Raw genomic sequence first — 14,392 nt, 5'->3', positions numbered from 1 at the left:
ACCCTATAATGCTCCCCTTAATATCCTGAAAACTTCAATCAGATCACTCCTTACCTGTCCAAATTCCTGGGAATGCAACCCTAATTTGTGTAATCTCTCCTTGTAACTTAACCCTTGAAGTCTGGGTATCATTCTGGTGAACCTATGCTGGACTCCCTCCAAGGCCAATATATACTTCCTACAGTGTGGTGCCCAGAACTGCTCACAATACTCCGTGTGTGGTCTAACCAGGGATTTGTATAGCTGCAGCATAACTTTTTTACCCCTTTTTTGTTCTAGTCCTCTAGATATAAAGACCAGCATCCCCGAGACCATTTGATTGTTTTCTGTACTTTTTCATGACATTTTAATAATCTATGTACCGGGACCCCCTGTCCCCAAGTCTCATTAATGCCAGTCAAATCATATTGGGGCACAAACTGATTCTCCTCCAAGTTGACCCAACTGCAATCACTTTAGATCGGCCGCCCCTTGTACTTCCCATTGGACTTTTTTTTCCATTGAAGTTGATAGATATCTCTAGGTTCATGTAGACCACTAGGTAGTGCTTCTGTTCCCTGTGATTTCCAGTTAAAGTGCGTGATAATTAGTGCTTAAATGTTATTTTGGCATTTAATTTTGCAAGAAACATTAAGCTGCAGATTAGTGTGCACTCAGGTTGAAGATTTATTTCCCAAAATATTACATAAGAACATAAGAATTAGGAACAGGAGTCGGCCATCTAACCCCTTGAGCCTGCTCTGCCATTCAAAAAGATCATGGCTGATCTGGCCGTGGACTCGGCTCCACTTACCCGCCTGCTCCCTATAACCCTTAATTCCCTTATTGGTTAAAAATCTATCTATCTGTGATTTGAATACATTCAATGAGCTAGCCTCACCTGCTTCCTTGGGCAGAGAATTCCACAGATTCACAACCCTCTGGGAGAAGAAATTCCTTCTCAACTCGGTTTTAAATTGGCTCCCCCGTATTTTGAGGCTGTGCCCCCTAGTTCTAGTCTCCCCGACCAGTGGAAACAACCTCTCTGCCTCTATCTTGTCTATCCCTTTCATTATTTTAAATGTTTCTATAAGGTCACACCTCATCCTTCTGAACTCCAACGAGTAAAGACCCAGTCTACTCAATCTATCATCATAAGGTAACCCCCTCATCTCCGGAATCAGCCGAGTGAATCGTCTCTGTACCCCCTCCAAGGCTAGTATATCCTTCCTTAAGTAAGGTGACCAAAACTGCACGCAGTACTCCAGGTGCAGCCTCACCAATATCCTGTACAGTTGCAGCAGGACCTCCCTGCTTTTGTACTCCATCCCTCTCGCAATGAAGGCCTACATTCCATTCGCCTTCCTGATTACTTGCTGCACCTGCAAACTAACTTTTGGGATTCATGCACAAGGACCCCCAGGTCCCTCTGCACCACAACATGTTGTAATTTCTCCCCATTCAAATAATATTTCCTTTTACTGTTTCCCCCCCCCCCCCCCCCCCCCCCAAGGTGGATGACCTCACATTTTCCGACATTGTATTCCATCTGCCAAACCTTAGCCCATTCGCTTAACCTATCTAAATCTCTTTGCAGCCTCTCTGTGTCCTCTACACAACCTGCTTTCCCACTAATCTTTGTGTCATCTGCAAATTTTGTTACACTACACTCTGTCCCCTCTTCCAGGTCATCTATGTATATTGTAAACAGTTGTGGTCCCAGCACCGATCCCTGTGGCACACCACTAACCACCGATTTCCAACCCGAAAAGGACCCATTTATCCCGACTCTGCTCTCTGCTTTCTGTTAGCCAGCCAATTCTCTATCCATGCTAATACATCTGCTATAACTTCCACCATCTCTTTTAATACCCTGGGATGCATTTCATCCAGACCAGGGGACTTGTCTACCTTGAGTCCCATTAGCCAATCCAGCACTAGCCCCTAGTGATAGTGATTATCTCAAAGTCCTCCCTTGCCACATTCCCGTGACCAGCAATTTTTGGCATGGTTTTTGTGTCTTCCACTGTGAAGACCGAAGCAAAATAATTAAGGTCTCAGCCATTTCCACGTTTCCCATTATTAAATCCCCCTTCTCATCTTCTAAGGGACCAATATTTACTTTAGTCACACTTTTCCGTTTTATATATCTGTAAAAGCTTTTACTATCTGTTTTTATGTTTTGCGCAAGTTTACTTTCGTAATCTATCTTTCCTTTCTTTCTTGCTTTCTTAGTCATTCTTTGCTGTCGTTTAAAATTTTCCCAATCTTCTAGTTTCCCACTAACCTTGGCCACCTTATACGGATTGGTTTTTAATTTGATACTCTCCTTTATTTCCTTGGTTATCCACGGCTGGTTATCCCTTCTCTTACCGCCCAATTAGTACCCAATTAGATTAGCCAGTGGAAACGCAGACTAGTCAGAAGCTGGATTGCTGAGAACCACTCCAATACATTGGGGAGTTGTTGTAAGATTGGAGCACAGGACATGAACAGATCTTTTTCATTTGGAAGGAAATTTTTAAAAATATTGTTCAATAACTATGCATCACTTCATTTTGAATAAATATTTAAACTTTCACTATGGCCTGGACAGGCAAGGCTACTAATGGCTCCTACATGGTACCAAACTCCTAAACAGATGATGTATGCCTATTGTTTAACTAAGTATTTATTTGTATGTAAGGGTTCAACTACATTTTAAAAATTGAACACTGAGGGAGACCACACCAATGGTACACATTTAAACCTTCATTAATTCATTCTAGTATCAGTGTGAATGTAAAATTTGAATATTTTAATTTTGATTGTTATACATGTAGTGAAAAATAAGCTTTGCTTTTTCATCAGGAGCCACATACTAATTCTTGTGAGTCCAAATCCTTCTCTCTCGACTAAACCTTCAGCTGTGCCGTGGAGTGGGCAGATTTATGTGCAATGTGACAACATGCAGCAGGTAGGAAATGGTTAATTTAATTGGAGTTAATAATTATTTCATTTTTATTTTGGGTTTAATTATGTAGGAAACCTTATTCTGTAGACTACAATGTGTGATCTGGTTAAAGTTGGTTCCCAATCAGATTAGCAGTAGAAACAGACCTGACGAGACCACTTAAATGCGATGGTGAAATTGCCATTGGGTAATTCATTTGTGTGTAATAAGTGATTTTTCACTTCTAAATGTCCATACATTGCTTTATCTCAAGACATAAAACTGAATACAAGAATTACAATTTTTAAAGTGACTTTTGAGTGAGGTCAAGTAAGGTGTTATCTTTCCTTGCTAGTTTATGCAACTAGCAGAATTTATTTGAAACCTAGTGGGTTTTTTTTGTTGAAAAGCAGTTAAACATTGACAAGACTAAAATCATTGTTTTCAACCTCCACAACAAACTCTCTTACCTTCACCACAGATTCTGCCCCCTCCCCTCCCAATTATTGTTTCAAGCTGAAGCAGACTGGTTTCTAACCCCATATACTTGTCACATTGCCCACTTCTAGCCCTGCCTTAACCATCTGCTGAAAGCCTCATCCATGCCATTCTTGCCTCCAGACTCAATCGTTTCAATGCTCACTCATCATCCACTTAAGTAAGATATAGTGAAATAAATCATCACATTCTATTTTTTTTAAAACTCACTCGTGCTTCAGAGACCAATCCCTCCTGGACAGCCTCCATTCTCAGCTCTAAACATAAGCTCATCCAAAACTGCTGTTTGTAGCCTATCCTACACCAAGTCCCACTAACTTATCAACCCTGCCTTTGCTGATCTATGTTGGTTCTCAGTCCTCCAATTTAAAATTCTCATCCCCATGTTTAAACCTTTAGATTTGCTCCTCCCTATCTCTGTAACCTTCTCCAGCCCTGAATCCCCCACCACCCTTCATCTTACCATTGGCAACTATGGCTTGAGCCACCTAGCCCCCATGTTCTGAAATTCCCTAAGACCATCCTTAAAACCCACCATTGACCAAGCATTTTGTCAGCACTCCTTATATTTCCTTGTTTGGCTCATCGTTCATTTTTATCTGATTACACTCCTGTGAAATACCTTGAGACTTTTTTCTATGTTAAATCCGTTATATAAATGGAAGTAATTGAGAGCAACACGTGTTTTACTGAAAGAGTATCAAAGGTGAGGGTGTGATTGAACAGATTGGTAGCTGCAGAAGTATTGTGGCCAACACAGGTGAAGGGTAGACAGTTGAATGTGCCGTTGTAAGTGACTTGGCAGAGAGGTTTTTCCAGGGACGGACGCAGAAGGAATTGGGGTTGGAAGCAGGAATGTAGAGATGATCTTTGCATGTGATTGAGACGATGCGAGTAGAGAGGCCATTTGAGATGGTAGGGTTGATGGGGTGGCTGTGAATATGGGTAGGGAAGTTTATATGTAAGGGGGGCACAATGAGTTGAGATGAGGTTAAAATCATTGAGGATGAGAAGTTGCTCAATGAAGAAGCTGAGGGAGGAAAGGAGTGAGGATAACCATAATCTTACTAGGGTATAGCCCATGGAAAACTGAGGATGAATGCAGGAGATTGGAGGTTAGCAGAGTAGACAAATAGGTGGTAAATGTACTTCAATGCAGAGAATTGTGAAGTAATATATTTAGGGACAAGAGTTGTGAAATAAAGGTAATATTCTTACTGGATGAATAGAGAAATCTGTGGGTGCAGATGCATAGAACCTTAAAGTGGAAATAAAAGAGGAAAACTAAATTCTGAACTTGTACACAAGTAATTTGAATTTAAGAGCAAGGAAGTAAATTTGCATTTGTTCAGCACGTTGGTTAGGCATATTTGGAGTTTTGTGGTTTTGTTTTTCGAGGCACTCCATGTTAATTAGCTATAACGTATCTAATAATGGAGAAAAAAGGGCAGTGCGGGGGAGGGCCTCGAAGATTTTTTTTCCACAGAAGATTATTAGAATGTAGAATGCTTTACCACAAATGAAGTGGTATTTGAGGCAGAGGCTGTAACATTTAGTCAAGTATTTGAAAAAGAAAAGTATTAATAAAGCAATGACCAGGGAAGTGGGATTAGACGGCTTCAGTTGAAGAGCTAACAATGGGACAAATGACATCCTCCTGTAATCTCAATATCTAGCACGAGATTGCTTATTGTGCAGCAGATGCATATTTAGATTACATGAATGTCACTTCGTTGTCTTAGTATTTTTAAAAGGCTGAAACTTTGCATTTTCCAAACTCAGCAGGATCACTTTCGGGTGGTCATCAGCATCTGTATTATCAGTACCAAACTCTAAATATTTTATCATCATCATAGGCAGTCCCTATGAATCGAGGAAGACTTGCTTCCACTCCCAAAGTGAGTTCTTTGATGGCTGAACAGCCCGATACAAGAGCCATAGACCCTGTCACAGGTGGGACAAACATTCGTCGAGGGAAGGGGTCGGTGGGGCTGGTTTGCCGCACGCTCCTACCGCTGCCTGCCCTTGGCCTTTTCATGCTCTTCGCATTGAGACTCGAAGAGCTCAACGCTCTCCCGGATGCACTTTCTCCACCTCGGGCGGTCTTCGGTCAGGATCTCCCAGGTGTCGGTGGTGATGTCGCACTTTACCAGAGAGGCTTTGAGGGTGTCCTTATAACGTTTCCGCTGTCCTCCTTTGGCTCGTTTACCATGAAGGAGCTCCGCATAAAGCATTTGCTTAAGGAGTTTCGTATGTGGCCTGCCCAGCGAAACTAATAGAGTGTGGTCAGTGCTTCACTACTGGGGATGTTAGCCTGGTCGAGGACACTGATGTTACGCCTGTCCTCCCAGGGGATTTGCAGGATCTTGAGGAGACATCGTTGGTGATGTATCTCCAGCGACTTGAGTCTAAATATTTAACACCGTGCGAAACCACTGCCTTTCTGCAATTATGCAGAATGATTTCACAGATGCTAACGTTCTTTATTTCACTTATCTACTTTTCAGCCGTCATTGCATAACATTGTGACAATCTTTTTATTTCATATTCAGTTAATCAAAGTACAAATCAGAGAAGATATTATGATGGACACTTCCTCAGCTGTGTTAAGCCCGACTGCAGTGCTAGACGTGGATCCTTGGACACCTAATTTTCATCTAGCAAAGCCTCCATTGAAGTCTCCTCCTACCAAACTACAGATAAAGAACAGAACTGTACATTTCCCCTCGACGTCAGCTGGGTCTACTTCAGGTAAAAATCAAGAATTTTAAATATAGGCTGTACGCTGATCCCTTGATTCATATTCTGTTTGAAGATAATTGCAAGACTGCACACACAGATCCGCTGGTAGCACATTATTGCATCACCTGATCTTCCAGAACAGCTAACTATTTTGCCGCATTGATAAGAAATAGCCACATAGAAATGATAATTTATCTCAAGATTCTTTTGTCTGTCTGTCAAACTTTTCTCCGTTCTCAAATGTTCCTGCCTATGTGATTGAGACGATGGAAGTAGAGGCAATGTGAGATGGTAGGGTTGATGGGGTGGCTGTGAATATGGGTCGGGGAGTTTATATGAAGGGTAAGGGAGGCAGGAGGGCGCAATAGGTTGAGCTGGAGGTTAAAATCATCAGGTATGAATGATAAGAAAACCTCGAATGCACTAACTCACCCTTGATGGCACTAAGCCAGTTTACTTTTACTACCTGAATCTTTATTTCTACACCAGCTGTTTAAGATATGATAAATAATTAGATATTTAAGTTTTGCTTACTGTCTGCTCTACTGCTACATTTATGGTATTTGAGTACTCTCTGTAAGCAGTGCTGTCTCATTTTAAATTAAAATCTTTCTAGTGCACGGGTGCTCTATGTGGGATTTCTGTATCGTATGATGCAAATTTTTGCAATAGCCAAAATTGCTCCAATAATCTGCCAGTTGTGACTGTGATGAATTAATTCTTGTGGGGAGGTGCAGAGCCTTGTTGGAGGAACACTGTCTTATCCCACAGCAAGTTTGTTTCCAGTCAAATGAGCATAGGGTGAGGGCATTTCATTAAATATGATTTACCACCTCGGCTGAATGGAGGCAAAAACCTCGTGGGGGAGGAAGGGAAAAGAAAGAACCTGCGTTAACATGGCGCCATTCACAACCTTGGTATGTCCTAAAAGTCCTTCTAGCCGATGAAGTACTTTTGAAGTATAGTTGCTGTTGTAATGTTGGAAGCGCAACAGCCAATTTGTGTAAAGCAAGGTTCCACTAACAGCAATATGATAAATTACCAGATTTTAGGTGTTTGAAGGATAAATGTTGGCCGGGACACCGGGGGAGCTCTCCTACTGCTGTTTGAATAATGCCATGGGATATTTTATGCCCACCTTAGAGGGCAGATGGGGCCTCACTTCTCATCCGAATGACAGCACCTCTAACAATGCAGCATTTCCAGAGCTGTAATGTCAGCCTAAATTATGTATTCGTCTGAATTGGGGTTTGAACCCACAACCTCCTTACTCTGAGGTGAGAATGCTACCACTGAGCAGAGGCTGACACCGCAGAAAGTGCAAGATGTTTGTCTTTATGCAAATTTTGTATTAAAATGACAAACAATACTTTTGTTAATCTCGACACAGAATCCTTATTGGAAATCGAAAATGATGGAGAAGAATCTGTGAGATGGTTTATATCATCATTTGCACCTCCATATGTAAAGGTGAGCTGATGCAATACTGGTTTCTCAGACAAAAAAAAATCATATTTAAGTAGTCTTTACTGATTTGCTAGGTCTTATAATTTGTAGTTGTTAAAACAACATAGCTATGATAAATAATTTAAATTAGCATTGCCTTCATTAAGATTGCTAAAACTTGAGATTTAAAAATCAATTGCTATCCAATTGAATGGTTTCTGTAAATCTTAAGCTGCATGCTCAGTTTTCTGTATCCTGTATTTTGGTATCAGCATGCATTTATATATTGGCAATAATGTACAAAAATAATCTGAACAAGAGGTGTGAGGAAAACCACTCTCCATGCCAAAGGAGGAATGATTGAGGTTGGAATCTCACAAAGCCCTTTGCATCCATTGTAGTGTAGTAGGACATGGGTTATGGGTTTAAACACCTTGTTGTCGTCTTCAAAATTCTTCCATGGCCTTTACCCTACACTGACTCCGTAATCTCTTCTAGTCCCATATTCTACCCCCACTAACTCTCTTCCTCTGGCCTCGTGCAACCTTCATTCCTTTCGCCCCTCGCTTGACAATTGTCTTCAGCTCCCTTGACAATAGTCCTCAGCTGTCTAAAATCCCTCTCTGCCTGCCTTCCCTTTTTAAAAACTTCCTTTAAAACTCATAGCTTTGACCAAGCTTTTGCTAACACTGGCTCACCTCTGGTTTTCTAGTCCCCCATTTGTGATGCATACTGAGTTTTATTTTTAATATTAAAGGCACTATATAAATACAAGTTGCTGATGTTTGTGTTCAATTATTTGAATGCTAGTAAAACAAATTAAACTTAGTTTCAGTGTCACTTTCTAATTCCCTTTCTTGCTCTTCTATTTTTTTTTCTATTCTCTTTAGGCTTTTTTCCACACCTAAGTTTTTTTTTTTTAAACTCGTTTCTGCAAATTTCTAAATTCTTTTCCATGATTCAATCTTTTTGTAGACTTTTCACTTTTTTATTACTGTAATTTTATTGCCCTTTTCATCCATCTTGGAGACTGCTCATTTAGCTTACACTTGGTTTTTCTTGGGTATATATTTATCTTGCAATTTCACATTGCAGTTTTAAAAGTGTTCCATTTAACCTCTACTGAGATAGCCTTCAATTGTATTTACCAGTTAGTTTTCCTTTGTTCATCTCTCCTTTTTGAAGTTTGTCTCTGACCTGATCCTTTTGGATGCTGATTGGCAGACAATTGGAAATGGAATCCTGTTGGGGTCACTTGTCCTCAGAGGGTCTATTACCACCATAAAATGAATGACATGCCAATCATTTAAAAGAATAGATCTCGATCAGAATTGACATTAGAGAGATAATTGTTGGTAAAGCGCGAGCAATCCTGTACCCAGTTCACTAGTTCTGATTCTGTAAGCTCACTTGCATTTCCATTGTTAGTTGATGATTGAAGTCGGCCACTATTGCATGCTGCCCATACATTCCTTTTCTTATCTCCTTGTCCTTAATTCTTGTAAACAAATATTTGTGTCTGGGGGTGCCAATATTGTGTGACTTAAAGATTGTCTTGAAGTGAATGCAACCATTAATTTTTTTTTGTTCGGAAAAGGTAGCCATCAAAAGAACCTTTTCTTGAAGAGATGGTTTAAAGGAATATTTTTTTTTTTTAAAAATCTAAAATAAAATATATAAAGGATTTACTCACCCCTATTTTATTTCTTCTCCTTTCTCTATTTGATTATTTTCTATATACTAATGGCTCTTCCTTGGAATTGCTTATACTGAGTCAAAGGTTTTATAATGACTAATAATGTGCAGTTGTAATAAATATTTAGCCACTCTAACTCCTGAAGTGTGGATGGTAGATGTAGAGCTTTTATTCATTTCATTTTATGAAGAATGTAAGAGAAACTGTACAAGTTTTGCTCCTAATTTCATCTTGCTGGGTGCCACATTATTAGTTTGTATGAATGTTGGTGAATGTATTTGATAAGGGTTTTCTTTGCATTTTTCTCTAATTTTCCTCTGTGAAGACTGGAGTAATGATTGAAGTTTGAGGTTACATTATAGTAGACCATTACTTATTCTATTCTCTGGAAAATCAGTCTGGGATGCTGTAACTACTCTTTGTGCTCCTACCACTGCTCAAATGCGATCAGTTAATTCAGGGCAGATGAAAGCCGAAACCTTGCGTGTCTATATGGCTCAGTGTTGCATTATATAATTTATGATATTGGGGGGGCAGGGGACTGTTCACATATAGGGCCCAAGTTTCCACATGATAAAAAAACGGGTGCCCCTCCGAGCTGGGCGCCCGTTTTTCACGCCTAAAACAGTGGCGGAAAAAAAACTCGCGATTCTGGAGAGCCCTGCAGCTCCTTGTCTGTTTGGCGCGACGCCCAGGGGGGCAGAGCCTACACTCGCGTTGATTTTGTAAGTGGAAGGGGGCGGGTACTAATTAAATTAGTTTTTTTTCCTGCCGGCAACGCTGTGCGTTGGAGCGTTCGCGCACGCGCAGTGTGAAGGAAACATTGGCACTCGGCCATTTTTGTAGTTCTTTGTAGCTGTTTAATTTTTGAACATTTTTTAATAAAAGCACATTGCCATCAGCACTGAGGCTTCTTGCAGCCTTCTCTGTCTCCTCCTCCTCCCCCCCCCCCAGCTGCGTTCGGGCGGGCCCACACTCCCTCCCGCCGTCGGGAACGTCTTCCTTCACCGGCCCCCCCCCCCCCCCCCCCCTGCTGTATTCGGGCGGGCAGGCCCGCACTCCCTCCCTCCCGCCGTCGGGAACAAACTTGTGAGGCTGGCTGAAGCACTTTCACACAGATAGGAAGATGGTTTATTTAATCTTTTCTTTGCTTATAAATGTTTATTCAGGTTGGATTTATTTGTATAATATTTGTACAAGTATAAATAAGGATTTATTGTAGAATTTAATGACTTCCCTCCCCCCCCCCCCCCCCCCCCCTCGTTCTGGACGCCTAATTTGTAACCTGCGCCTGATTTTTTAATGTGTAGAACAGGCTTTTTCAGTTCTACAAAAAATCTTCACTTGCTCCATTCTACTTTAGTTTGGAGTACGTTTTCACTGTGGAAACTTTCAAATCGGGCATCAGTGGCCGGACACGCCCCCTTTTGAAGAAAAAATTCTGTTCCAAAGTAGAACTGTTCTACCTGACTAGAACTGCAGAAAAAAAAATGTGGAGAATTGCGATTTCTAAGATAGTCCGTTCTCCACCAGTTGCTCCTAAAAAATCAGGCGCAAATCATGTGGAAACTTGGGCCCATAATTTTCACAATAGACACTATCTTAAGTGCTTTAAGCAATAGAGATGTTCAGACTGCTGTGCCTGCAGACAATCTGTCTGAAGAATCATTCAATAAATGCCATAGCTAGAACTTCGGTTTAAAAATACAATTGACCCTTCCCATTTTTATATAATTGGACAACTCTGCTCCGTGCTTTGCACAGGAAAAATATATATATTATATATATATATATATATATATATATATATATATATATATATATATATATATATTCATACATTCTTTTTATATTATGGGCAGAGATGCATATTTTAAAAGCTGAAACACTCCATAGGGCCCAAGTTTTCCCAGGAGTTGCTCCTGTTTTTTTGGAACAACCGGATTTTTTTGGAGTATCTTTTTAAAAATTGCGATTCTCCCCATTTAATTTGCCCCAGTTTAAGTGAGTTAGTTCAGTTTTTTTTTTCAAAAGGGAACGTTACCAGCCATTTAAGCAAGTTTAGCCAGCGAAAAGTTACTCCTAACTAATTTAGGCCAGCGTATGTGGCCATTTTTGTAGGCTCAGAAAAACCTTGCGGAGACTTAAGAAATCAGCGCAGGTAGCCAGAGATTGGGTGGGAGGGGGGAATGTGAGAGGATTTTGCAAAGCACTAAACACCTTCACAACAACCTTAAAGAAGCATAAAAACCATCAATAATAAATGAAAAATAAATCTATTAATAAAAAATAAAAAGTCCTACCTCGCCGACTGCAGCATGCAGCGGCAAGCCGTTCGGCCAGGGCTAGGGGCGGGATCCACACGACCAGCACCGGGAGAGAGCCCTCCGGGGCAGGACACGCAGCAGCGGCTAGCCGTTCAGCCAGGCAGGGCTAGGGGCGGGATCCACACGACAAGCACCGGGAGAGAGCCCTCCGGGGCAGGACACTCAGCAGGCTTTACCTTTTAAAAATGGGCGATTGCCAATGTTAGTGAGCCATTGTGCAACGCTGCCGACACACAAACACACTGGGCCCTCGCCCCGCCCCCCTGCTGGCTGTGTTGACCCAGCACGGCCATAGTTCCACCCCTTACTGGTTCTGCTGCGCTATGCCAGGGCCTACATCGTTCCAGCTCCAGGAGAATACCATGGTAATTTTTAGGTGCGGTTTTTATTCTTAAAAAGTCAGTGCAGCTCAGCGTGGGGGCAAACTTGGGCCCATAGTGTGCAGGTACCTGGGAGTGACACTGACGCCACATATTTACCCGCACTATCAGAGATACTGTTCTATTTGTATCAATATTCTGCCCTTTTAAAAATACTTAATTTCAAGGTGGAAGAGAAAAGTACCCCTTTTTAATGGTGGGATATGTGGTTTTTACTTCCCCATACTGTAATGGCACATGTGTGATAGTTTAAGTAGAGCATGATCTTATTGAATTGTGGAGCAGGCTTGAGGGGCCAAATGGCCGACTGCTCCTATTTCTTATGTATTTTTTTATCTTGATGTATCGCAGTGCTGTTGTCTGTAGTTTTATAATTTAAAAAAAAAGATTCTGCCCAGTTGATAAAGGAATTCGATGTATATAAAGAGAATTTTCATTCTATCCAACAGTGGGTGGATGAGAGTGGAGACATTTACAGAGCAACCTATACAGTCTTTAGATGCTCAAGAGTGTCTGGAACACTGCAGGCACACAGTAAAGAGAAGGTAAGAACCCATTGATGCAGCGCTTTTTTTCTGAATGCTTGTATTTGTGAAATTATGCTATATTTAGTGAATATACTTGAAATATACTAGTTTGTTTTATTTTAAAAAAATCTTTTCCTGCTGTATATTTGGAAGTGAAATTAAAATATTTAACTTCATGGGAGAGGTCAGTTATCGGAGCATGAGTGGCAGCCACACATGCAATGCTCGGCATCTAGAGAGAAGTCCAAATGCTAAATTGGAGGTGTCCGAGCTACAATAATTTCCCCCGCCACTGCTGCCTCATCAATTTCTCAGCAGTGACCTGTAATTGTTGTTTCTGCTAGAGGAATAACATTACAGTTACAAATGGTCCTGTCAAATGTATTGCTGAGGGATGCTTTCTAGCTTCACAAAGTCCTTTTCCAAAATCATGAGCCTTTCTTGGAACAGCACTGCTTGTTATAGTAATCAAGAATGTGATGTTCATAGCATTGGGGCTTTTCTGCATTTTATTTTGTAATCCCCCCCCTAAACAATGCAATCGCAAATGATCTTAGTCTTTGTGTATTGAAGTCATTCAACCTGAAAGAAATTCAAGACTCTTGCATGTGCACTCTTAATCCAGATTTTACAACTGGGGACTAGCTCACAACAGTCAACCTCAATATTGGGATCAGGGAGTCTCGCAGGAGTTAGCAGTGGTGGTCTGTTTGGGATGAAAAGTTCAGCAGTTTGGCTTAACATAAATGTCAAAAAATGTTCCTCGAGTACCTTTTTTATGTGCAGATGATTGGCTGATTATTCTAATCCAGGCAAGTTATTTTTTAACTTCTACATGAGCACGCAAATTCGGTAATGTATCTGCTCAGTCACTACAGCGCACTTTACACATACGTTGAGTGTCACTTCATTTTCAGAACCCTGTGATAGCTATCTAAAACAAATTTGTTTTTCTAAACCTTATTCGTTTGATCTATTGCTCTGGGAAAGTACTTATGAACAGTGATGCTCCATGGGATGAGAGGGTTGACTGAGAAGTGATTTAATAGAATGGGCCTATATTCTCTAGAGTTTAGAAGAATGAGAGGTGATATTGAAATGTATACAATTCTTCAAGTGCTTAATGGGGTAGATGCTGAGAGGCTGTTTCCCCTGGCTGGAAAATCTAGAACTAGGGGTCATGGTCTTAGGATATGGAGTCGGCCATTTAGGACTGAATGAGGAGAAATTTCTTCACTCAAGGGTTGTGAATATTTGGAATTCTCTACCTCAGAGGGCTGTTGTCACTTAGTCGTTATATTCAAAGACTGGGATCGATAGATTTTGGACATGTAAGGGAATATGGAGATCGGGCAGGAAGGTGATCTTATTGAATGGTTCGAGTGACCATATGGTTTACTCCACCTCCTAATTCTTATGTTCTTATGCAGGCCTGAACCACCACTGGTAACTATACTATACTTTAGTATACTATTTGTGGTGGTTGAAGGAATTGAAAAAAATACTGGATTACATACAAGTAGGGATAATATTCTTTTGAAAGATGTTCAACATCCACAGACAACACTTGCTCCCTATGTCATTTATTTCTTTTTCTGACTTGAGGGTTGAGTGAACCTACTTATTTTGTGTTTCGTGGCTGTCTGTTTTTACAGCATTTGTGCTACCTCGTCCAGACTAATCAGTCCCATGGCTTGTTTATTTTTTCCTAAATAAACTGGGTTAATTTGGTAAATCTAGGAGGGGATGGACATTGCATTCTGAGTGGGGCTCCTCTGATATCAAGCCTATTCCGCCATCAATGTCTTCTATAGTTCAGCAAATGAGCTGCTTACTATGCCATAACTGAAGATAACTTGGCATTT

General features: G+C 40.9%; 1 protein-coding gene across 4 annotated transcripts in view; it reads left to right on the top strand.

The window, feature by feature from the left end:
- cep192 (centrosomal protein 192) overlaps window positions 1-14,392 on the top strand; it is a 174,284-nt gene that overhangs the window by 143,613 nt on the left and 16,279 nt on the right. For all 4 annotated transcript variants that reach the window (XM_070896513.1, XM_070896530.1, XM_070896521.1 and 1 more), the window contains 4 exons: window positions 2,830-2,935; window positions 5,962-6,160; window positions 7,542-7,621; window positions 12,450-12,545. In XM_070896513.1, coding sequence (XP_070752614.1) covers window positions 2,830-2,935; window positions 5,962-6,160; window positions 7,542-7,621; window positions 12,450-12,545 — 481 coding nt within the window. The remainder of the gene's footprint in view (window positions 1-2,829; window positions 2,936-5,961; window positions 6,161-7,541; window positions 7,622-12,449; window positions 12,546-14,392) is intronic.

Source organism: Pristiophorus japonicus, chromosome 1, assembly GCF_044704955.1.
Source record: "Pristiophorus japonicus isolate sPriJap1 chromosome 1, sPriJap1.hap1, whole genome shotgun sequence".
NCBI classification, from domain to species: Eukaryota; Metazoa; Chordata; class Chondrichthyes; family Pristiophoridae; genus Pristiophorus; species Pristiophorus japonicus.
Note: the sequence above shows the minus strand (reverse complement) of the source record. Positions and strands in the feature narration are given on the sequence as shown.